Below are 22,587 nucleotides of genomic sequence, written 5' to 3' on the forward strand. Positions count from 1 at the left end.
AAAAAAAAGAAAAATGTAAAAACCATTCTGGGAATTCCCTGGTGGCCCATTCCCTGGTGGGCCAGCGGTTAGAGCTCGGTGCTTTCACTGCCGAGGGCCTGGGTTCAATCCCTGGTCGGGGAACTAAGATCCCGCAAGCCGCAAGGCAGGGCCAAAACAACAAACAAACAAACAGAAAAACCATTCTTAGCTCAGGGGCCTTACAAAAATAGATGGCGATGGAGGATCTGGCCCATAAGCCACGCCGCCCCCCGGACTGGTCAATCTCGGGGCCCTTCCGCAACTGACTTTCCAAGATGCTCTGATTCTCAATCCACATTTTCAACCTGCAGATATTTCAGTAGCTCTAAAAACGACCCACCAAATGGGCATATATCTGGAGAAAACTCTAATTCAAAAAGATACATGCACCCCTATGTTCATAGCAGCACTATTCGTAATAGCCAAGACGTGGAAACAACCTAAATGTCCATCAACAGATGAATGGATAAAGATGTGGTACATAGATACAATGGAATATGACTCAGCCATAAAAAAGGACAAAATAATGCCATTTGCAGCAACATTGATACTAGAGATTATCATACTAAGTGAAGTAAGTTAGAAAAAGAAACACAAATACCATAAGATAGCACTTATATGTGGAATCTAAAATACGGCACAAATGAACCTATCCATGAAACAGAAACAGATTCACAGACATAGAGGACAGACTTGTGGTTGCCAAGGGGGAGCGGGGGAGAGAAAGGGATGGAAGGGAAGTTTGGGGTTAGTAGATGCAAACTATTACATTTAGAATGGATAAACAACAAGGTCCTACTGTAGAGCACAGGGAACTATATCCAAACTCCTGGGATAAACCGTAACAGAAAACAAAATTAAAAAAAAAAAAAAGAATGTATATATGTGTATAACTGTCACTTTGCTGTACAGCAGAAATTAACACAACATTGTAAATCAACTATACTTCAATAAAATAAAATTTTAAAATATTAAAAAATAGGGACTTCCCTGGTGGCGCAGTGGTTAAGAATCTACCCGCCAATGGAGGGGACACGGGTTCGAGCCCTGGTCCAGGAAGATCCCACATGCCGAGGAGCAACTAAGCCCGTGCGCCACAACTACTGAAGCCCATGCGCTCTAGGGCCTGCGAGCCACAACTACTGAGCCCACGTGCTACAACTACTGAAGCCCGCACGCTTACAGCCCATGCTCTGCAACAAGAGAAGCCACAGCAATGAGAAGCTCACACACCACAATGAAGAGCAGCTCCCGCTCACCACCAACTAGAGAAAGCCCACGTGGAGCAACAAAGACCCAACGCAGCCAAAAAAAAATTTAAAAATACAATTACATCTGAGGCCCAAATCCTGTTTCTGTTTGGACAGCATGGCTTTTTGGAGTGGAGACCGTGGAGAAATAATTCATATAAAACTCCGTACACTACAGAGTTAAACCTGTCCCTACGGGCACTCAAGGTTACTAAGCTGTTCTTAGCTCCTTGCCCATAAAAACAAAATAATGGGGAGGGAGGATGAACTGGCAGAGCACAGAGGATTTTTAGGGCAGTGAAACTATTCCGCATGGGACTGTCAAGGTGGACACATGTCCGTATATATCTGTCTCAACCCGTAGAACATACAAGACTAAGCGGGAACCCTCAGGTCAACTACAGACACTGGGTGATAGTGACATGTCCACGTAGGTTTCTTGACTATAACGAAAGTCTCACTGGTGGGGGACGGTGATGATGGGGGAGGCTGTGTCCACATGGGGGGCAGGGGCGTACAGGAAACCTCTGTACTTTCTGCTCAGTTTTGCTGTGAACCTAAAACTGCTCTAAAAAAAAATAAAGTCTATTAAAGGACTTCCCTGGCGGTCCAGTGGTTACGACTCCGCACTTCCAGTGCAGGGGGTGCTGGTTCGATCCCTGATCTGGAAACTAAGATCCCACATGCTGTGCGGCACAGCCAAAAAATAAAAACAGAAAACAAAAAGAAATAAGCAAAAAAAAGTCTATTAAAAAAAGTATCTTTGGGGACTTCCCTGGTGGCGCAGTGATTAAGAATCCACCTGCCAATGCAGGGGACACGGGTTCAAGCCCTGCTTCGGGAAGATCCCACATGCCGTGGAGCAGCTAACTGCTGAAGCCCGTGCTCAGCAGCGAAGACCCAATGCGACCAAAGATAAATAAATAAAATTAAAATTTAAAAATTTGAAAAAAGTATCTTTTTACTTTAGTGCAATCATAGAATTGTAAAATCTTATTAGACATAGTTCAGCCCAATGGTTCCCCTCTGCGGGTGACTCTGCCCCCTCAGGGGACACTGGGCCATGTCTCGGGCATCTATGGCTATCAGGAGTGGGGGCTCCTGGCATCGAGTGGGTGTGGTCCAGGGAGGCTGCTCCACACCCCACAGTGCCCAGGACAGCCCCCCAGAGAGGATGACCGGACGGACGCCCAGTGTCCACACTGCTGAGGAGAAACGCTGCCTTAATCAAACCCATCACGTTAATAACAAGAACGCCTCATATTTACAGAAAATTCCCACCAGCTCCTCCAGAGGCGCCTCACTGGATCTGCACAACCTGGAAGTGGCCAAGGAGGGTGTTCCTGCCCCGTCCTACAGATGACAAATAACCAAGAGCTTCCCTGGGGCTGCGAGGTAACCTGTGACCTCCTCCACGCTCCTGTCCCTGAGAACTTGAAAACTCCCGCTTCCTCCCAGGGGCCCAGTCAGGCCCCGAGTTCTCCATTTTCTGTCAGATGGTGCCAATGTTGACTTTTCTGGTGTTCAGAGAGAGGGAACGGGGGGAGAGGGGAAAAGCGCATTTAGAAACTAGGACCACAGTGCCCCACAAAAGCTGACTCCCGCCCCATGAGGGTGACCCCTTTCTAGGTGGCGTGGGGTGCAGTGTCCCCCCCCAAAGATACGTGCGCTTCCTAGGCCTGGTGGCTGGGAGTGGGACCTGACTGGGAAATGGCATCTTTGTGGGTGTCATCGAGCTAAAGTAGGGTGGCCCTAAGCCAATGACTGGTGTCCTCAGAAGAGGGAAACGTGGACACGCGTGAGCCTTGATAAAGATGCTCTCCTTGACCCGATTCTACTCAGGCTACCTTGAACTTTTCAATGGGACCTCGACGTTTGGGTTCCCGTGTTCATCTGCGTCGTCCAGTTTTAACAAGGATCCTGCTAAGTTGGTTGATTGAGACCCCCCCCCAGCCTCCACATCTGATAACTCCCAATACCTGCTACGGCTCCTCAGCCCCTCCCCCAGGTGATGTCTGATCCGGCCACCTGCAGCTGGAATCTTCAGAGGTCCCTTTAACCAGAATCTTCCCTTATGCTTCCTCTTGGCCATTTTCCATCCACAGACCCCCACCGGCTCCTCGGCTGTGCGTCCCCGCTTGTCCGTGCTGTATTCAGAGGGGAGCCTAGTTCTACATTGAGGTTTCTTTTCCCCGTTGCAATTGTTTCACGGTAAAGTCTGTTTTTACTGTTCTAACTACCGTCCAGCCCTGGGTTTTCTTTGACAGACACACAGGGTGATGGCCACGCGATGACCGAGGCTGAGACCAGAGAGATGCATCTACAAGCCACGGAGCACCAAGAGTTGCTGGAAACTACCACCTTCCAGAAGCCAGGAGAGGCAGGAAGGACCCTGCCCTGGAGCCCCCAGGGGAAGCGCAGCTCGACCCACACTGATTTCAGACTTCTGGCCTCCAGGACTGGGAAAAGACAGATTTCTGTTGCTTCAGGCCACCTGGTCTGTGGCGCTTTGTTACGGGGGCCCCAGGAAAGTCACACAAGTAGGCAAACACAGGGCTGGTAGGGCCGGGGCCTTATTCTGACCCTCCCAGCCACAGCCTGTCTGCTCCAGCACGGGAGCTGCACGGACTTGGCTGGATTCATCTCCTGTTTTTGATTTCTCTTGACTCTTTTGTCCAACAAATTAAGGAGCTTCTTAAGAAGGCAGGGGCAGGGGTCACGGTCTTGACAACCAAGGACAAAAGATATGATCATTAGTAACTGTCACAAAGCAGAGCTGGCAGGCAGGTTTCAAATTAATTTGCACCCCAGATTCACCTGGCCCCTTGCCCGGCACCTCATCATGTTAGCAAAGAGCTGCGGAAACTCACATGCACACTCCCATGCACACCCACAGTCGTGAAAAGCAAACTAATTGACATACTGCAAAGATGGGTCATCTTTTTGTCTTTTATCATCTCCAAACAGTTAATTTTCAGAAACTCCAAAAAGGGGAGCAACTTCTACAAATCAGTTTCTCCCCCTCGGCACTGCATCCCGGCATCGACAGGGTGGAGGCCAGGGAGTTGCTCCACAGCCACGGTGCCCAGGAGGGCCCCGGATAGAGGATGACCAGCCCCAGGGTCTAGCGTGCCCAGGGACGGGGGAGACCCTGACCCTGGCAAACTTCTCGGTGCAAACCTTCTCTCTGGCCTCTGCCCCTGACGTCCTATGCACAGGTGTCATCCCCACCTCTCCGCCCCCCAACAGACTTCTTCCTGTCGCCGCGTACCTGGGGAGCTCATGGAACACACAGGCCTGGGCCCCCATCTCCGCCACCCCCAGGGACCCCAACTCAGAGAGCCGGGCCAGGGACAGAGAGGCCCCGGGGCCCCGTCTCTACGCTGCGCCCCACACGCACACAAGCGTCCCATTCACGTGGTGCTCCCGGAGCCTGGCACCCGGTCTGAAGCTTAAAATAGGCACACAACCAGCCTTTGTTGGGGAGAGGAAGGAAGGAAGGAAGGAAGATTTCAGACAAAGGAGACAGCACACTGCACCATCCAGGAAAGCCGGGGGGCCTGAGCTGGGCAGGAGGCCAGGAGGACCGGGAGCGGTGGTAACTGGAGGCCAAGTGAAGGTCACTCCGAAGGTGGGGTGGGCCCAACTCCCCGGTGCCACCAAGGGCCAAGGAAGCAATCTCGATTTTGTCGAGTGGGTGATGAGCTGGTGAAGGTGGCGGGAAAATGACGAACCAATCTCAGCTTTAGAGACAAGATTCTGGTCACGGGTGGGGGGGGGGGTCAACCCATCGGAGCGGGAGAGACCAGAGGCTGATCTGCCAGCTGGGATGTTCTGATCGAGAGACGGGGAAACACTTAACTCAAGGGGGGAAGAAACACAGACGGGAGAGAGAAAGGCAGATCCGGGGGTGCTGATGCCCGCATGACCACCCCCAACCTCTGAGCTTCAGTTTAGTGGGCTGTCAAATGCCCAGGAAAAAAACCATTTACATAGCAGCACGATTCTTTAGCGCCAAAATGTGGGAGCAGCCGAGATGTCCACAAACAGGTGAACGGATAAACACGTGTCCCTCCACACACAGGAACGTCACTCAGCCACGAAAGGAGAGAAGCCCTGACACTTGCTACCACATGGATGGACCCTGAGAACACGATGCTCAGAGAGAGAAGCCAGACACAGAAGGACACACAGTCCGTGATTCCATTGATGGGAAACATCCAGAACAGGCCGATCCACAGACACAGAGAGTGGATTCGTGGTTGTCAACTGGGGAGGGGGGATCAGGGTGATTGCTCATGGGGATGGAGATCTTACTGAGGTGATGGAAGGTTCTAAGACGGGTTTCTAGAGATTGTTGCTCAACTCGATAAACGTACGAAAAAACTGAACTGTGCGCTAAAGCGGCTGAGTTCTATGAAATGGCAATTGTACCTCAATTTAAAAAATAAAAAAGTAAGACTTTTGCCCTTTGCAAGGTTCTCAGGGAGAACTGGCACTCTTTCTGTTAGAGTCTCAGAGCTGCCCACAAGCCCCCCATCCACCAGCTTGCAGGACAAGATGCAACGTCACAGCGTGGACGAGGAGGGGCCGGGATGTGAATGCCTGGGACAAGTCACCCACCTTTTCAGTGACCCAGTCAGGTCTCTGAGGTCTCCTGGGTGACATACAGAATGAAGACTTTTCTCTAGACCCTGAAGAGAGAGAGGGAGACGCCATGCCCAAGGGCAGCACAAGAGAGAAGCAGTGAAAAGCGAGGTCCAGAGCTGTTGAAATGAGCATTGAACATGGCAAACCTTGACATCGTCAAGGACGGGGCCTGCAGGAGACAAACCTTCCCAGAACGAAGACGTGGCTCGGCCCATCTCCCTTGGGCTGTGAAGGCACAGCAGCCTGCAGGGAGCAATGGAAGGGGTTGAAGTTTGGGTCAACACCCAGCGTTCACGCAACTGTCCTGGGTACCGTCCTCTCTAGAAAGCTCCAGAAAGTTCCAAAGTCATGGAAGCCTGGCCCAACCACGCTTCCCTAAGAAATTACACAGGAGCTTCAAGAACACAAATGCCTGGGACTTCCCTGGCGGTCCAGTAGTTAAGAGTGCGCTTCCACTGCAGGGGACACGGGTTCAATCCCTGGCTGGGGACCTAAGATCCTGCATGCCCCTCGGCACAGCCAAAGGAAAACAACACAAATGCCATAGGAAATACAATTTTAAAGACGACTATTTGTTTCCAGATGCAAATGAGAAAACCTGTAATAACACTTTGGTGAGAAGGCGGCACATTTTACACCACAACAGGGTGTACCCAGAAAAATGCTTCCATTCAGTAAGCAGGAAGCTGAACTGTCTGTGTGTCAGGGTAATTCACATTCAGTTGTCTTTCCCTTCAAACTATAGGGCCCCAGGCTTTATGAAACATGGAGCAGAAAACAATGGCCTCCGTCACAATTATTTGCAGGTGGCGACCAAGAACCACTGGAAGAACTCAAGCTCCTGTAGAAGCCTCCTGCACTAGGTTACAGCCAAGGAAACAAATCGCAAATGTAGGCACCTTCCAGTGACTGCAGCCAATCAATTAATCCTATATTCAAAATCAGTATAGGTGTTCAAAAGCCACACAAAACACCCACCTAGAAAGAAGTCAGCATTTCTAAAATTCTCTAAAAGCGGTGTGATTTTTTTTTTTTTTCCTCTCAAAACCAGAACACGAGATGATATAAAAACTAACCCAAATCTGAATGGCCATACTTCCTAAGGATCAAAGGTGAGGTGTGACCTTTAAAGGAGAAAATAACTTAGTTTTGTTTCCGAAAGGTGTCTCCACCAGGGGTGATTCTGCTCCCTGGGGGCAGGGGGTGACATCTGGGGACATCTGTCATTGTCACACTGGCGGGGGAGGAGTCCTGGCATTGAGTGGATGGGGCCAGGGATGCTACTCCACGCCCCCCAGTGCCCAGGACGGCCCCCCAACAGACCCAGCCCCAATGCCAGCAGTGCGATGTTTGTCAGCACTGCCAAGGGGAAAGACCCTGGTCCATCACGTGAACCCAAGCTGTAAAGCTCATATAATCGTGGCCCAGTGGTCCCCTTCAGGGCACACATCCGAACGGCTCCTGTGGGGTACGCTTAATCAAAACCACCCGAGAAGCTTTCTCTTAAGTAGATGTGCTTGTTCCTCGATAAAGTTTCAGAATCCAGGCAGGTGCACGTAGACCTGGCTTTTGTTGTTGTTGTTTTCCCCTCATTTTTAATAACATGAAGAAACAATTGTTTTTGCAGATTCTTTTTTAAAGCTCCAGAGGGGATTCTTATGTGCACCCCAAGATTGAGGGACTGGTGTCAAGCTTCAAGTGATTCCTTCTCTCCCCTCCCTGACAACCCAGTAATTCTACCCACCCACCTTCCTCCCCCCCAAAAAACCTTAATTTAGAACATTATTATCAACGCACATGTACCCTTGCCATGTGCCAGGAGCGTGCAAGGTACACGCATCCCCTCATTTGACCCTCGCAGCCATCCTGTGAGGTACCTGCTCCTATTTTATTATCCCAACTTTACAGAGGAGTAAACTAAATCCCCAGAGGCGACACAGCCAAGCAAGCAGCCCGAGTGGACATGGGGACACAGGCCCACCTTCCAGAGCCCGCTACACTCTCAACCCGTGCAAGACCACAGCACGCGACTGCACAAGTCTGTGAACTTGGCGTTTGCCTCGCTGACACCTAGCAAGGGTGAAGGCTCTTTGCTGCTCATCACTGCTGCCTGTCTTCTACCGCCCACCTTCCAGCCCTGAGCAACCCCCGCTCCCCAGGAAAAATAAAAGCGCCACCCACTTCCCTCAATATCATTGTCCACAAAACTCCCACTTTGATTCCGGGCTCCTGAGCCCCCAAATTCCTGGAAAATTCGGTCACCAACACGAGCCTTTCTGCTTCCCCTTTGCACCCTGCCTCCCAGAAACCGAACTTGCAAAGTGTGTCCAAAGCCCATCTCCTGCAGCTCACTGCCTTGCCAAGGGGTTTCTGCCCCATGCCCCCTTCTACACCAGGTGATTAGCCAAAGTGGGGGGGATTCCCCTCCACAATCCTCATAACTGACTTCTAACCGAGATCCCCCCATTTCCTCCGGAATAATCAACCTCCTGCAAAACCGGGGGGGGGTTGTCTCTCAGCTTCTATCCCACCTCCCTCCCCCACCCCTCCTTTCTCATCACTCACAGACTTCTAACTCTCCATTTCTCCTGATAGCCCTCGGAAGCTTTCTGAAAGGAGCCTGAAGCCCCCTCTTCCCTCGGCTCCCCCCAACTCAGCTCTCTGGCCCTGCGCCAGCTCACCCTGAGCCCGAGTTCCTCTATCACCCTCCTCGGCCACCGGGACCCCCAACCCCATCGCAGTCCCCTCCCCAGCTAACCTCGACCCCCAGCTCCAGCCTCCAACTCCACCCCAAACCCCCAGCCCAGCACCCCCTTCAGGAACCCCGACCCCAACCCCTAAGACGGATTCCCGGCCCCTCCTCACAGACCCCGACCCCCGATTCCGTCCGCAGCCGTTCCAGAACTCGCCACCCGCGGCCGCCCGGGCCTCCCATCCGCACCGGCCGCGCCCTGCCCCCGGCACTCGAGGCGGTGGCGGCAGACCCTGGCCCAAATCGCGGCCGCACGCGCCCTTACCTGCGCTCGCGCCACCACGACCGCCTCAGCCCCTCACGCAGCGCAGCCGAACCCACCACGGGCCCGCGAGCGCTCGCTCCCCTCCGCGGGGGCGGGGGCGGCTCGCACGGGGCGGGCATTGGCGCCCAACGCGGCCAATCGCGGGCGCCGGCGGCGGGAGCCAGGGCTCGGGGCGGGGCGCAGGGCAGGCAGCGGGGTAGGCTGCGCCAGGGAGAGGGGGTGGGGCGTGGGGCGTGGGCGGGGGCCGGGAGGCGGAGCGTTGAGTGGCACCGCTGCTGGCCACCCGCAAGGGGAGAACGCGCAGGGGGGAGGAGCTATGCTAATACGCAAATAGGTACAGTGTGGGGCACCCCGCAGCGGGGCGGCGAGCCGAGTTTCAGAGGTGACTTAGTGACGTCGAGGAGGCGCGAGGCGTTTCGCGAGTTCGAATCCGGGTGGGGCCGCGGCTTCAAATCCGAATCCTACCTCACGTGCGGGGGGAGAATATCCCCTCCTAATCAGTCGCTTGACCTGCAAGACAATAATAATAACTGCTTCCTCTCGTTGAACGTTTTGCGTAAGCCTAGGAGGCGAGACGATATTACCCCCCGTTTCACAGGGGTGGAAACTGAGTCTCGGAGAGGTTAAACTCAAGGTCATTTGCCCAACCCTGTCCAGGGTTTCTTAATATCCTAACTCCTGGGCCTTGATTGTAAAATGCAGATTCCTGGGCCCCCACCCAAATCGAATGAACCAGAATCCTGAAAGGAACTGAACGCCTGGAATGTGCATTTTTAACATGCTCCCTCGTTGATGTTGGGAAACATTTGGTTTGTCTCCAAAAGTACCCAGCGGTCATGGAGGGGAGACTTTCCTATACAGGAGGATGGAGCCACCGTATTCTGGGACTTCCAGAACTTTGTGCAACACTGTTACTCTGTGATCTGAGCTGCTGGCCTCCCAGCTGGGCCCCCCCCCACGGCTGCTGTCATCCCTGCAGGAACCTCCCTGCTCACCCCCTGCAGTGCACAGGCAGAACCAGGTGCCTGGGGACAGCATCTCACTCCCCAGCTCCATCCCACAGGAGGAATTACTGTCTGCACAAGGGTTGCAAACTGGTGGCCCACAAATGCTATAAAAATCTAAATTCGTTGCCAACATTTAAAAATCAGGTTGTTTCACAAAGAGAAATCCAGATTTCCAGGCATTCTTGAAAAGTCAGGTCTGGCGATTCTTGCAGCCCCAAAAACAGATTAGGGCAGGCCTGGGGTGAGGCAAGTGAGGCACTTTTCTCAAATCCTGAACCTAAAGGGGCACCCCAAAACACTCACCATCCAGATAAATACTGTATAAATGCCATATTTCAAAAAGTCAAAATAAATGCAGAAATAATCCATGATGAACAAAATAACTAAAATTTTAAAGAAAGACAAGATTTGATTCTGCGCTGGTGCAAACCACCTCCTTTGCTACTCTCTAGCCCCAGCCCTGTCAGATCCTGTCTTTATTTCAAAAATAGTGATGTTCTGTTCATCATGACTTCCTTTACATTAAATATTGCAGTAAAATATGTATCTAGATGGCTGAGTTTTTTGTCACACGTGGTGAGTGCCTCGCTCTCTCACCCTAGTCCCGGCCGTGTTTATAAATTCACGAAATCTGCCCTGAGCCATTTAGTGGATGGGAAAACTGAGGCCCTGCAGGTTTGTTTGTTGTTGTTGTTCTTTTAATTAATTTTTATTGGAGTATAGTTGCTTTACATCCTGCAGGTTGTTCTCCAGGTAATATGAGGATCATAGTGCCTGCCCGATCACCTCAATGGCTGCAGGAAGTACAGGGTCCAGCAGGGCTGGTGTGATCTCTTGTGGGGGTCACAGGGGTGAAGCACTGAAATGTTCCCATGATGCCCCAGAGTCCTCGTCACAAAAGTCGGAGCTCTTCCCACAGACCCATCCCTCACCCCCATCTTTCTGGTCTCTCTCACCCTTTACAGGTGGCGAGCTGACCTCCCCAACCCAAAAAAGGCGCACTTTTGGGGAATGCGGAATCCACTTCTTTATTGCAGGAAGACTATTTGTAGAGCGAATGCTACACAGACCCCACAGCGGGGTCGGGGGGCACCCACATGCGGGAGGCGAGGGGGCAGGGGCGGGGACAGCAAGCGTGGCCTGGCACGGTCCCCAGACCCAGCGGTGCCGAGGCAGGACGGGCCAGCAGCTGGGGCAGGCTCTGGGCCCCCTCCTGCTGGAGAACCCCAGGGTCGGGGCAGGGCCTGGGGCAGGAGAGGCCAGGAGGCAGGCAGAGCCCCAGGGAGATTGTGCTATCAGGGTGTGTCCCTGAGAAAGGGCTGCAGACCCCTGCGCAGCCCCACTTTCTCCGGCACCTTCAAGTGGGAGGGGTCAACACCAGCTGCTGGTGGGCCCTGGACCCGCCACAGGACAGGGGTGTTCCGCAGTGCTCAGACAGGATGTTACCTGTTCTTCCGTGGGCCTGTCCACACGCCGGGCGGTGACACACACGTGCACACACACACACTCCCTCCTTCTCACAGTGGGCCCAGTAAATATTTGCGGAGTGAACAGCCATACAGATGCAGAAGGAAAAAAACACACTGCTACCAAGATGGACGCAAACAGTCCCTCTTACCCACGTACAGTCCACGTGGTCACATGACCTCTCTTTTGCGGGTGCACATGCGTACGTACACACACACGTGCCGCTTCCTTGCACCTAATGACACCAGCGCTGTGAGTGGCCCCAGGGAGAGGCCCAGGAGGCAGGGAGCTGAGGGCAGCTCCAGCCACGGCCAGCAGGCAGCTGAGACCCTCAGTCCTGAGACCACAGGCAACTGAACGCTGCTCAGGAGCACATGAGCTGGATGTGGCTCTGTCCCTGGTCATGCCTTTGGATGAGACCACAGCCCAGCTGGCCTCACGCTGAGACCACAAATGTGTGCTGCTGCAAGTTGCTGAGTTTGCGCTCCTGTGTTCCCCAGCAACAGCTGATGGATACAGATGTTGGGCTGAGAGCCCCCTTACGACAGAGTGCAGCAGGCGTGGTGCTCCTCAGACAGTCAGGACAAACAGGTCCGCAGATGCTCTCTGCTAAATCCCGTAACCCACTCCCGAAAACGCAGCTGCACACAGTCACACCCTTGCAGGTGCCAAGGCTCACACGTCACAGGTGTCTGGTCCTCCTGGCAACCACATGACCCACCCCTGCCTACACCCTACACTGGGATCACACGACAGACCACCACACACACAGGAGCCCCCCACACACGCTTAGACACAAGCCATCCGCCCAGCGCACCAAGGGGCCCAATGCATCATCCCAGGGGTGCCCCCCACCCCACCCCAGGCCTACAGGTCACCTTCATACTGTCCGACACGGCCTCACTGGGTCCCGTGAGTGTGGTGTCATCTAGACACTCACAGAAACAGAATCTCACAGTGGTGGCGGGGACCCACGCCTTCCTGGGTGCGCTCCCCCCGGGGGGCCCCGTAGGTGGGAGGAATCGGGCTGGGCAGAGCTCTGCGTCCAGCCCCTCAGATCCTGCCGGTGCTGGGTCCGGATGCCTGCCTCTGGACAGGGCCCGGCAACCCCTCAACAGCACCCCGGGTTCCCTGCCCTGGGCTCGGCGGCGACAAACTGTCTCGATCTCTGTCTGCGGGCTATGTCCGGGAAGTCCCTCCATATTCATTCCAGACAGTCCCCTGGAGTTGTGCCGTGGCCATCGGCCGGTCCCGGGCCTCCCTGCCTGCACCCCAAGCCCAGGCGGGGCGAGGAGTGAGATTCTGGGCTGGCGGGGCACTGCTGTGAGCCCTGTGGTTATTGCCTGGCGGCCTGAGACCCAGCCCGCAAGGCCCCCCACCAATCCGTGGGGACGGGGGCAAGAGGGGTGGTCTGGGACCTGGGGAGGGCGGCACAGGCCAGAGGTCATGAGGGATGGAAGGGGGAGGGGAGTGTATGTCAAACACCAAGTTGGAGAAAAGAAAATCTGAGGTCCATGTGCATTTCAACTCCCTCCTCCCCGGCAAGGTCACAGTGATCTAATGTAGGGGCAGGGTGCAGGTCTGGCTGGGGGCACCCAGGGGGCAGAGTCAGAGGTGGGAGTCCTGGGAGACACGGAGATGGAGGAAAAACCGGCTTCCTGAGTCCCTGTGGGGACAGGCAGCTTCCCCCGTTTTCCCATGTGCAGATCAAGGGGGCCACCTCCAGCGCTTGGCTTTGGCGGGGCGTACAGACAGGACGGGGGGCGGGGCAAAGAGGGAGGGGAAGGCAGAGTGGCGCGACAGAGCTGGGCTGGAGCCCCAGGTCTGCCACAGGCTCGGCAGGGCCTCATCGCCAGAGACATTGGAGGGAAAGAAGTGGAAGAGATGGTGGGAGGAGGGGAAAGAAGGAAGAGGAGAGGGAAGAGGAGGCGGAGGGGGGCAGCGGGGGCACAGGACGTGGGGAGAGGCCTGGGGCCAGGACAGCAGGGCGCCAGCGGCGGGCGCGCTGGGCTCACATGAGGATGCATTTGCCCTTGATGCGGTCTGTCCTCTTCTGTTTGCTGGAGCGCTTGCCGTCGATGTTCAGGCTCATGTTCCGGCGTGTCTCCAGCGTGAGCAGCTCCTGGAAGAGCTCCTTGACGTTGTAGTTCATCTTGGCCGATGTCTCCATGAAGGCGCACTTCCACTCCTGGGCCACGGCCTGGGCCTCGCGGGTGTCCACCTCCCGCTGGGTCTCGTCGCACTTGTTGCCCACCAGCATGACGGGGATGTCCTCCACGCTGCCCTTGATCTGCACGATGAGCTTGTAGATGGGGCCCAGCTCCTCCAGCGACTGCTTGCTGGTGACCGAGAAGACCAGGATGAAGGCGTGGCCCTTGGAGATGGACAGCCGCTGCATGGCCGGGAACTGGTGGCTGCCCGTGGTGTCGGTGATCTGCAGCGTGCACACGCTCTTGTCGCAGCTGATGACCTGCCGGTAGGTGTCCTCAATGGTGGGGATGTAGGTGTCCCGGAACGTGCCCTTGACGAAGCGCAGCACTAGGGAGCTCTTGCCCACGCCGCCCGCCCCGAACACCACCACCCGGTAGTCATTGCTCTGTTCAGGCATCTTCCACGCGGCGGTGCGGGGTGGGGCCGGGAGGGCTCGCTTCGGCTGCTAGAACCCCAGACCAACCCTGCACAGAGAGGAGTGTCAGACAAGAGCGACCACCCACTAGGAGGGGGTGGGAAGGTCGGCCTCTCAGAGGAGCGGCATTTCTCCTGCATCCCGGTTGATTTGGTCGACTCTGCCATTCTGCCCTGCACACAGGCTCAGAGCCAGACCCTCTGCCTGTCTGCTTCCCCTCAATGAAATCTGGGGCCTAAACTCCTTCCCCGGGGGGGGAGTGGTCTCTGGGCTGGAAGAGGCATGGAGATGCCAGCGTGGGGTGCACACCAACTGCTTTCTCCACCTGCATGCTCCCCCAGCCCCCAGGTGGCACTGGCTTTTCCCTGGCTTTGTGACCTGGGCAAGCTGCCTTGCCACCCTGAGCCTCAGGTTTCTCCTCCGCAAAATAAGTAAAGGGGTGCCTCTCTCCGGCCATCACAGGCTCCCTGCTCTCACCCCAGCCCAGAGGCTCGTCAACCTCGTGGGAGCTGTGTGGTAGGGCATCTTTAAAATGCAGATTGCAGGGCCTCAGCCCTGGAAGTGGTGAATCCTTTGGTTCAGGGCCACAGCCCTGGGAACTTGCATTTTAAAGCTCTTCTCCACCCCTCATCCCCTAACTGTGATCCTGGTGCTGGAGGTCCAAGAATTTGCAAATCATGAAGCGGGTTTCCCACAGCAGCCCAGGCTGTAGGTGAGAAAAGTAAAACTTAGCCTAAAGAGAGAAAGCCTCGCTCCCTGAACTCCAAACCCAGACTATGGTCTGGCCTGCCCTGGCCTCCCGCTCAGGTCTGATGTGTCCGTAGGAACAGAACTCCCTGCGAGGGGGTCCTCTTCACCCCTCTCAGCTACCCTGTGCTCAGAGAGGTCCAGTGACCTCGGGAGGTCACACAGCACAGCAATTCCTGAAATGATGGAGGTGGGAGAAGAACTGTGACCTGGGGGTGGGAAGGCAGGAAGCCTGTCTCCAAGCATCTGCGTCCTTACTTATAGAAACAGCAGAGACCCCTTCCCTGCCTCCTTCTCAGCCAGCTCTGAGGGTCCCATAACATGGGGCGGAGTCTACAATGGGATAGAGAAGATATGGCAAGATTGCACCCAGCCCATGCTACTTCCCTCAGGTGTGTGTGTGGTGGGCGGGAGGGGGGGGGAGCAAGACCCAATGGTGTGAAGGACCCTGGCGGTGAAAACCCGGGCAAGTAAATTGATGTTCCCGAGCCTCTATGTTCTCATCTGTGAAATGGGAGCAGTCTCAGTGCCCACTCCACGGAGCCACTGGCACAAGCAGTGCCATAAGCTGGATAAAGCCCTTGACCAGGTGCCTGGCACACAGAGCCCTCAGTAAAGATGGACGGACGTGGTTATCAATCACAAAGGCCCAGGGTGTAAAGCACTCGGCTGGTCGTGGGTTGGGAAGGCACATTCTCAGTGATCAAAAGTACCAGGTGTGTCAGAAAAAGACATACGGAGAAGGTAACAGCCGACACGTACCTCACAAATTACGTGCCAGGCAAACTTGTAGGAGCTTTAGCGGTTCTAACTCGTGGGGGACTGTTTTTAGGCATCTTGGTGACATGCATAGCACTTGGGGGTGGGGGGCTGGCAGGGCTGCCAGCCTGTTCTGCCATCGCTACCCTCTCCTGGGTGGGCACCCCAAGAAGTGAGCTCATCAGCATGCAGCCAGGGGTCACCACCACAACTGGCCGAGGGACTTGGGGTGGCTGGTGACCGTCCGTTCTTCCACCCCAGACCCAGCCCTTGCCTCGCTCTGGGTGCAGACCCCCTGGCAGTGCTCCAGGCCTGTCAGCAGGGGTGTCCTCCGGGAGGGGCCCACCGGGGCCTGGGGCCTGGGATCCCTGACTCGGAGCCCCATTCAATAACCCACAAACCCATGCCAGGAATCCACCTGGTGCCATCTGAAAGCCACCTGCACCTCCCATGGGCTGGGGTTGGGGGAAGGGGCCTGTGGGCACCAACGCGCAAAAGGGGGTGGCATGGGCTCAAGGTCACAGCAGAGAGGTGGCAGAGCAGAGCAGGATTTGAACCCGGCCCCGGCTGGCTACACAGCCTGGGGTCCTTGCCCTGTGCAAGGCAGCCCACCCTGAGGCTCCCGGGACAGGGGAAGGTGCCAGGTCCTGGGTCCCCGGAGCCCACTGCTACTGGGAGGTTGGAGCGACCTCAGGTGCAGAAAGCAGGCCCCACCCAGGGGAGGGCCTGGGGGCTCGGGCTGCCTGCCCCAAGGGGGTCTGACATAGGGACTACGTGACCAGTGAGGGCTTTGAGGAGAGGGGGCTCCCCTGGGCCCGAGGAGGATCTAAGTGGTGGGGGAGGGCCGTCCACCAGAGGAGGGGCTCCTGGATGAGGGCTTCGGCTGGGAGAGGGAGCAGGAGAGCTGAACGGGTCGGCGGTGCGGGGAGACGGGCTCGGGGCCCACTCGATTCCTCCTCCTGGAGGCGCCCTGACAGCGGGACCCAGGGGGGCTCCTGTGGGCCGGAGGAGGGGCTGGCTCGGCCGAAAGGCTGCCCGTCAGTACCGCGGGGGAGGGGTGATGCCGGGAGGGAGCTGTCCAAGGTGGGCACGAGGAGGGAGGCCCGGCCGGGGCCCAGCCGGACCGGGGAGCGGGGCCCGGTGGAGGGCCCGGCCCCGCGGCCGGGGAGGGTGGGGCTCGGACAAAGGAGGGCGCGCGGGGAGAGGACCTGCGGGCCTCGCGGGGGGACGCAGCGGGCCCCGGCGCCCCGGTCCCCCGCCCCGGCCTCCTACCTGGGCGCTCGTCCCTGCGGCGCCGCCGCGGCTGCTGCTGGCCGTCTCCGTGTCCGCTCGGGCGCCGCCGCCCCCCGCACGCCGGAGCTGCTGCCGCCGCCGCGCCCGCGCCCGTCCCCGCCCGTCCCCGCCCGCCGCCGGGCGCCGCGCTCCGCCCCTCCCCCCGGCCCCGCGCCCCCGGGCAAGGTCACCGCCGCCCCATCTGGACCCCCGCCCGGTGAACACCGGCTCCTGCCAGGGACGCCATAGGGGTGGGGTCTTCTTCCCCGGGAGGAAGCTGGCGCACCCCAGGGCCACCCAGCAGCCGGCCGCTGGGCAAGATGGGGGCAGAGCCGAGGTCACCCAGGAGCAAAGAGAAGGGGCCAGTTGACAGAACTGCAGACAAGGGGCCTGGGGGAACAGAACGGGACACCCTTGGGCTGGTGGGGGTGAGGGTCCAGGGCAGGGCCCCTCAGCGGGGAGGTCATTGATGGAATGAATAATCAATCAATCAATCAATAGATGTATGAGAAGGCAGAAGTGGCCCAAGGGGGCTCGGGGCAGTGGGGACGTACCTGGAGACTAGTATCCATCCCGGGGGGGGGGGGGGTTGGATTTGTCCTGGCAGGGTGGGACTTGGTTTGGGTGGGTGCCCCTAAGGGCAGGCCACCGAGGCAGAGATGGCATTTGGGCCCTTGAGCTGGGGGCGGGGGTGGGGTGGGAGGACAGTTGCTTTTGAAGCTGGGGGTGAACAAAGGGAGACAAGGGAAATGGATTTGCAGTTTTCTGGTAGGAAAATGTTATCTTCATCAAATAGGAGTTGTCTCTGAGAATAAACGTTTGCCTTTGGGAAGCGTCTGTGCGGTTGACTTCTGTGTGTCCACGTTTAAGCCAACAGGGTACCATCACCCCTCCCTCCTGAAGACTGGGAGGGTGGAGACTCATCTCAGAGAAGACTGGGCTTTGGGAAACAGCAACTGAACCAGGCAGGGGTGGGCGTGAGAACGCCCCAGGGCCCAAGCCTGTTAGAAGCAGGCACCCCTCGATGGATAGGCTGACACTAAGGGTCCCACAAGGAGGGACCTTCTGGGGTCAGAGCAGTCGGAGGGTGAAAGAGGCTCTTTGTAGGGTGATGAGCTCCCCATCATGAGGTGTGTGAGCAGATGGTCGGCTGGAGCCCAAGGGCTCCTCTGGCTCTTGGCTCCTTGATTTTTGCTGACCCAACATGTCTGTGGCTCTGGCTGAGCCAGACCCTTCCTGCTCCCTTGGAGAGGTGGGCACTGCCCCCAAGACCATCTGGCTCCCCCAGAGGCCGGGCCTCTGAGGTTCGTCCTGCTTTGGGGGCTTGAAGGGCCCCATTTCTCCCTGATTCAGCTCCTCCACTGCACCTCCCGGCCTCTAGCACCTGGACCATCCCACCTGCCTCCTTCCTGGCCTCCCAGGACAGCCCCCTCCAGCCCTCCTTCTACCCTGGCCTTCACCGCACAGACTCCCCTGCTCTCATGCCACCCCTGGCTTCCTTCACTTCCGGGTCAAGGTCCAGCTTCTCAGCCTGGCGTTCGAGCTGCTCCCGACCTGACCCAAGCTCCCCTCCGGTTCCCCATCCAACCCCGGCTGCCTGAAGCTGTTCCCCGGACACACCCCACTCCTGCCCTGTCCTAGGCCATGTGGGGCACCACAGAGGGTGGCCCGGCCCCAGCCCCACATCTCCAAGTGCTCTCAGCCAGCGATGGAGACAGCCCTGTGGATCTCCACGTCCCGGCCAAGCGCTCCTCTGAGCCTCAGTCTCCCCATCTGTGAATGAGGATCACCATTGTCTTGCCTCCCAGCGTTGCTGGGAGCGATCTATCGGGCATGACGTCCACCCTCCTGGGGCTGCTGGGCACACAGGAGCTCAGAGATGACAGCCCTGCTCCCTCCTGCTCCGACTGCCTGCCTGCTTCCGTCTCTGAGTGACCAGGGGCACTGAGCCGGGCCTCCAGCCTTGGGCCGGCCCTCTGCTCCTCCAGGCACCAGCCCAGGCGGGGGCAGGCTGACTCATGCCTAGGAGTGTGGGCACGCTGCACTCTGCAGCTGCTACTTATAGCTCCCAGGCCAGGCTCCGGGCCAGATGAGCCAGGAGAGGACAGGCCCCAGAGTCTCCCCCTCGCTCTCCCAGGCACGGGGCTCAACGCCCACCCGAGCACCCCAAACTAGGACGGCAGTGCCCCCTTTCCCGTGGCCGGCCGGGAGAGCCCTGCCCTTCATGCACCAGTGCAAGAGAGGGTTGGGTTTTATCAGCTCAGAGAACGGGATCGGCTCCCCTGGGGTGGCCCAGCTGGGAAGAGACCGGGCTGGGGCTGGAGCTCGGGTCCATCAGGTTCTGAAGCCACAGCCAGCCTTTCTGCTGTCCCAGGCTGTCTGGGGGCCTGGCCCAGGGACGCACACCTGGACTTTGGCTGTCCTTGATCTGCAGAAGTCCTCTCAAATGTAAAGGGACAGCAACTCACCTGAGAGGTCCCTGCTCCTCGCCTGGCCTTGCAGCCTATGGGCCTCCTGCCAGCTGCTCCGGGTGGGGGCCGCTCTCCAGACCCACCGTTCAGGGAGGAAGGTGGCTGGGTCTCATGCTCTGTTCTTTCTGTGCTCCCGGGATTAATGCAATTATGTGGGCGAAGCTGAGGCTGGGTGCCACGGCCTCTCACCGATGCTGTTTGGCCCACAGAGGTTTTTATTTGTTTTTAACTTTGGTGTCAACATTTAAAAATAAGAAGGTCATTTGTCAAAACACAGTTTGCCTTAAAAAATGAATGGGCTGGTGTCTCGAGCCCAAATTCTGCCCACCAGCTCCTGTGGGAGCTGGACCCCAGCCCCTGGTGGAAGATGCTGGTCCTTCACTGAAGCCACCTGCCTAGCCCCTGGGAGTGGCCTGAGGGGCTCTTGCACATACGGGGCTGTGTTGTCATCAACACCTCCAAGGAGTGGGGTCACTGGGGCCTAAGCCATCAGCAGGATGAACCCCTGCCACACTTGCATCCTTTAACAGAGAGCCGGACAGCTTTGATCAGTCAGAGAAAAGGACCATGACATGCAGGGAGACCTCAGGGCCTTTGCACAGGCCACTTCCTCTGCCAGAAAAGCTCTTCACTCATCTTCTGACTCCAGTGAGGCCCTCAGAGACTCCCCGCTGACCACACTGCTAAATTAGTCTTTGTCTCCCTTCGTGGCTCTCCCTCCACCTTGCTTATCTTCAGGGCACTTATCACATTTTGTGTCCATCTATCATCTGTCTCCCTTGCTAGAATGTGAGCTGCCTTAGGTTCCAGGACAGTGGGTCTCCCCTGGGGGTGATTCTGCCCCCAGGGGACCCTGGGCGATGTCTGGGGACATTTGTGGTTGCCATGACCAGGGTGGGCTCTTGGCATTGAGTGGGTGGGGCCAGGGAGGCTGCTCCACACCCCAGGGCATCCAGGACGGCCCCCCAGAGGATGACCCAGCCCCACGTCAGCAGTGCTGGGGGGACCCTGGGGTAGGGCAATGGACCTCAAATGTGTCCCCAGACCAGCATCCCCTGGGAGCTTGGTAGAAATGCAAAATCTGGGAATTCCCTGGCGGTCCAGTGGTTAGGACGCCGGCTTTCACTGCTATGGACCCAGGTTCGATCCCTGGTGGAGGAACTAAGATCCCACAAGCCGTGCGGCGCAGCTGAAAGAAAAAGAAAAGAGAAAGAAATGAAAAATCTCTGGCCCTGCCCCAGCCAAGACTAGCTCAGCAGGAGGCCCGGCCGGTCCCTCAAAGGAGAGGGCATGTGAACCGTGGCGGCCTTTTCCTTTGCTTTAAACGCAGCACCTCAGCTGTGCCTCCGAGGCACTGAGAGGGGGGGCTCTAAACGGCCCACCTGCCCATCCCGGCTCTCTCCTGCCAGGCTGGGCACACAGCAATCACTTGGGCCCTCGGCGAGAACACTGCGGTCTGCCAGGTCAGCTTTCCTTGCCCCAGGAGCTGCAGAGGCCTGGAGGGTGTCAGGGTCGGGGAGGGACGGGGTCTCCCTTCTGCAGCCCAATCTGGCCTCAGCCAACTGACAGCCAGGAGAAGAATTCTAGGGTCTTCCCAGAACCACCCCAAGCCCTGCAGCAGCCCCCTTCTGCCCTCAGGAGTCCCAGCCTCTAGGAGGCTCTCAAAATGTCAGGTGGGTCGGTCACCGGCTCTGTACCAAAGCTGACAGACAGCTCAGGGTGCACACGGGCTGGGACATGTGGGCTGCATGACCCTCTCTTCCTGGCAAGGCTGAGGGTCCAGAGCTGGTGGTCAGGGCAGGCCTGGAGGCGCTGCGTGCAGGGACACAGCATCCCGTCCGATGCCTGTGTTTCAGGGCCCAGAAGATGTAGACTGGCTGGGAACCGGCGACCCCCTCCCCGGCTCCACACTAATAACTTCTCCACCAGAAACGCAAACAGCAGACAACAGAAGCCGCGACACTGTTATTACGCTTGATTCAATCCGCGAGTCCTGGGTGCCGCCTCCTAACTTTCCACTCTTTTGTCTCCAGATCAAGGAGGGGGACCCGGCTGACTGCATCCAGCTGTGGCTGGCACTGGGAGCTCCGACTCCACTCGGCTCCGGGGCGGCAGGGCCGGTGAGGGTGACGCTGTACCGAGGACCAGAGCTGAGTCCTGGCTCAACCCTCCTGCTTGCTGAGCCCCCGCATTGGGCGCCCATAATCGTGCTGCCAGGAGCCTGCCTGGTCGCAGCCAAGCGGCTAGGGGTGGCCTTGACCCAGCCAGGCACATCCAGATAAAGGTGGTGTTTTGTGCTGGGAGTTTTGTTTCTTTAAACAGAAAGGCGTTTGTGCTACTTGGGAACGCTCGTGTCCAAGTGAAGGTGGCTGTGCCTGGTTGACACCAAGCAATACACAGGTCATTAGCAGGCGTGTGCCCCCTCTCCTCCATGAGACACGCACACAGATCCCAAAGCGACGCGTCCTAGATGGCGCAAAGTTGCACAGAGATGAAGGCTTTCGTGGCCAACGTCCAGTTCCATGTCAGGGCTGGTCCAGGGCCCCAGGTGGTGGGTGACCAACCCACAGGCTTCTTCAGCCAGAGCTGTCACCACACGGCACCTGTCGTGTCAGAGCGGGTGTGGGGGAGATGGAGCCACTGAGCTGGCCTAGACGAGAAGACCCTGGTCTAGCCTGGACACGGCCACCATGAGCCGGGGGACCTCAGGAGTGAGGTCGGCCTCTCCGGGGCCCCCATCAGATGGGACGACCATTTTTCTTCTTACCTCAGCTTTCAACTTTGATCCTTGGCCAAAGCAGGGAAAGCTGACCGGAAATGACCAAGTGACACCATCATCCCTGTGGCCCCAGGAGGCAGACCCCAGGGCTGACCCTGGCCCCTCCAACCACAGCAGACGGGAGGGGTGGCGTTGGGGGTGCTGGCGGGGCAGGCTGGGTCCTCTCCTACGACACACAGCTCCCCCCAAACTTCTTGAGGTCCCACCATCCCTGGGGGACCTGGAAGCAGTTTTGCTGGGTCTGGCAGGACCATAGAGAGAGGCCAGAGCCTGGCAGACAGAGGCTGGGCGGGCTGGGGATCCGAGGATGCCGGGGACCGGGGTGGCGGTGTCTGAGGGACGGGTGGGGCGCCCCGGGGTTTCCCCCCTCACTGGTGTGGCAGCGCCCTTCGTGGTCTGGAAGCTGACTTAGAGTGAGGGGGGATGATAGGACCCTGAAGCCTCCAGTGCAGGGAAGGGAAGGGGAAATGCAACTGATGGGTGGAGAGGCTTGTGGTGTCCCCAGGCATCCCAGGAAGCTG

At 57.5% G+C, this 22,587-nt stretch overlaps 2 protein-coding genes across 2 annotated transcripts in view; both read right to left on the reverse strand.

Annotated features, from left to right (window-relative positions):
- The window catches only part of GNG7 (G protein subunit gamma 7), a 155,685-nt gene extending 146,627 nt beyond the window's left edge, over nt 1-9,058 (reverse strand). Inside the window, exon 1 of the mRNA XM_060145756.1 lies at nt 8,939-9,058. The gene's annotated coding sequence lies outside the window, so the exon portion shown is untranslated. The remainder of the gene's footprint in view (nt 1-8,938) is intronic.
- Nucleotides 9,059-10,947: 1,889 nt separating this feature from the next.
- DIRAS1 (DIRAS family GTPase 1) lies at nt 10,948-16,914 on the reverse strand. Its single transcript, XM_060146754.1, has 2 exons — nt 16,817-16,914; nt 10,948-14,087 (listed from the first exon to the last, which is right to left on the reverse strand). Exon 2 carries the CDS (start codon nt 14,018-14,020, stop codon nt 13,424-13,426), a length of 597 nt encoding a protein of 198 aa, XP_060002737.1. The 5' UTR covers nt 14,021-14,087; nt 16,817-16,914; the 3' UTR covers nt 10,948-13,423.
- Nucleotides 16,915-22,587: the final 5,673 nt, after the last annotated feature.

This window comes from Lagenorhynchus albirostris, chromosome 3, assembly GCF_949774975.1.
Source record: "Lagenorhynchus albirostris chromosome 3, mLagAlb1.1, whole genome shotgun sequence".
NCBI lineage: Eukaryota > Metazoa > Chordata > Mammalia > Artiodactyla > Delphinidae > Lagenorhynchus > Lagenorhynchus albirostris.

What these genes read in the sequence shown, in the direction of transcription:
- DIRAS1 (XM_060146754.1), bottom strand. Translation starts at nt 14,020, where the DNA reads ATGCCTGAACAGAGCAATGACTACCGGGTGGTGGTGTTCGGGGCGGGC.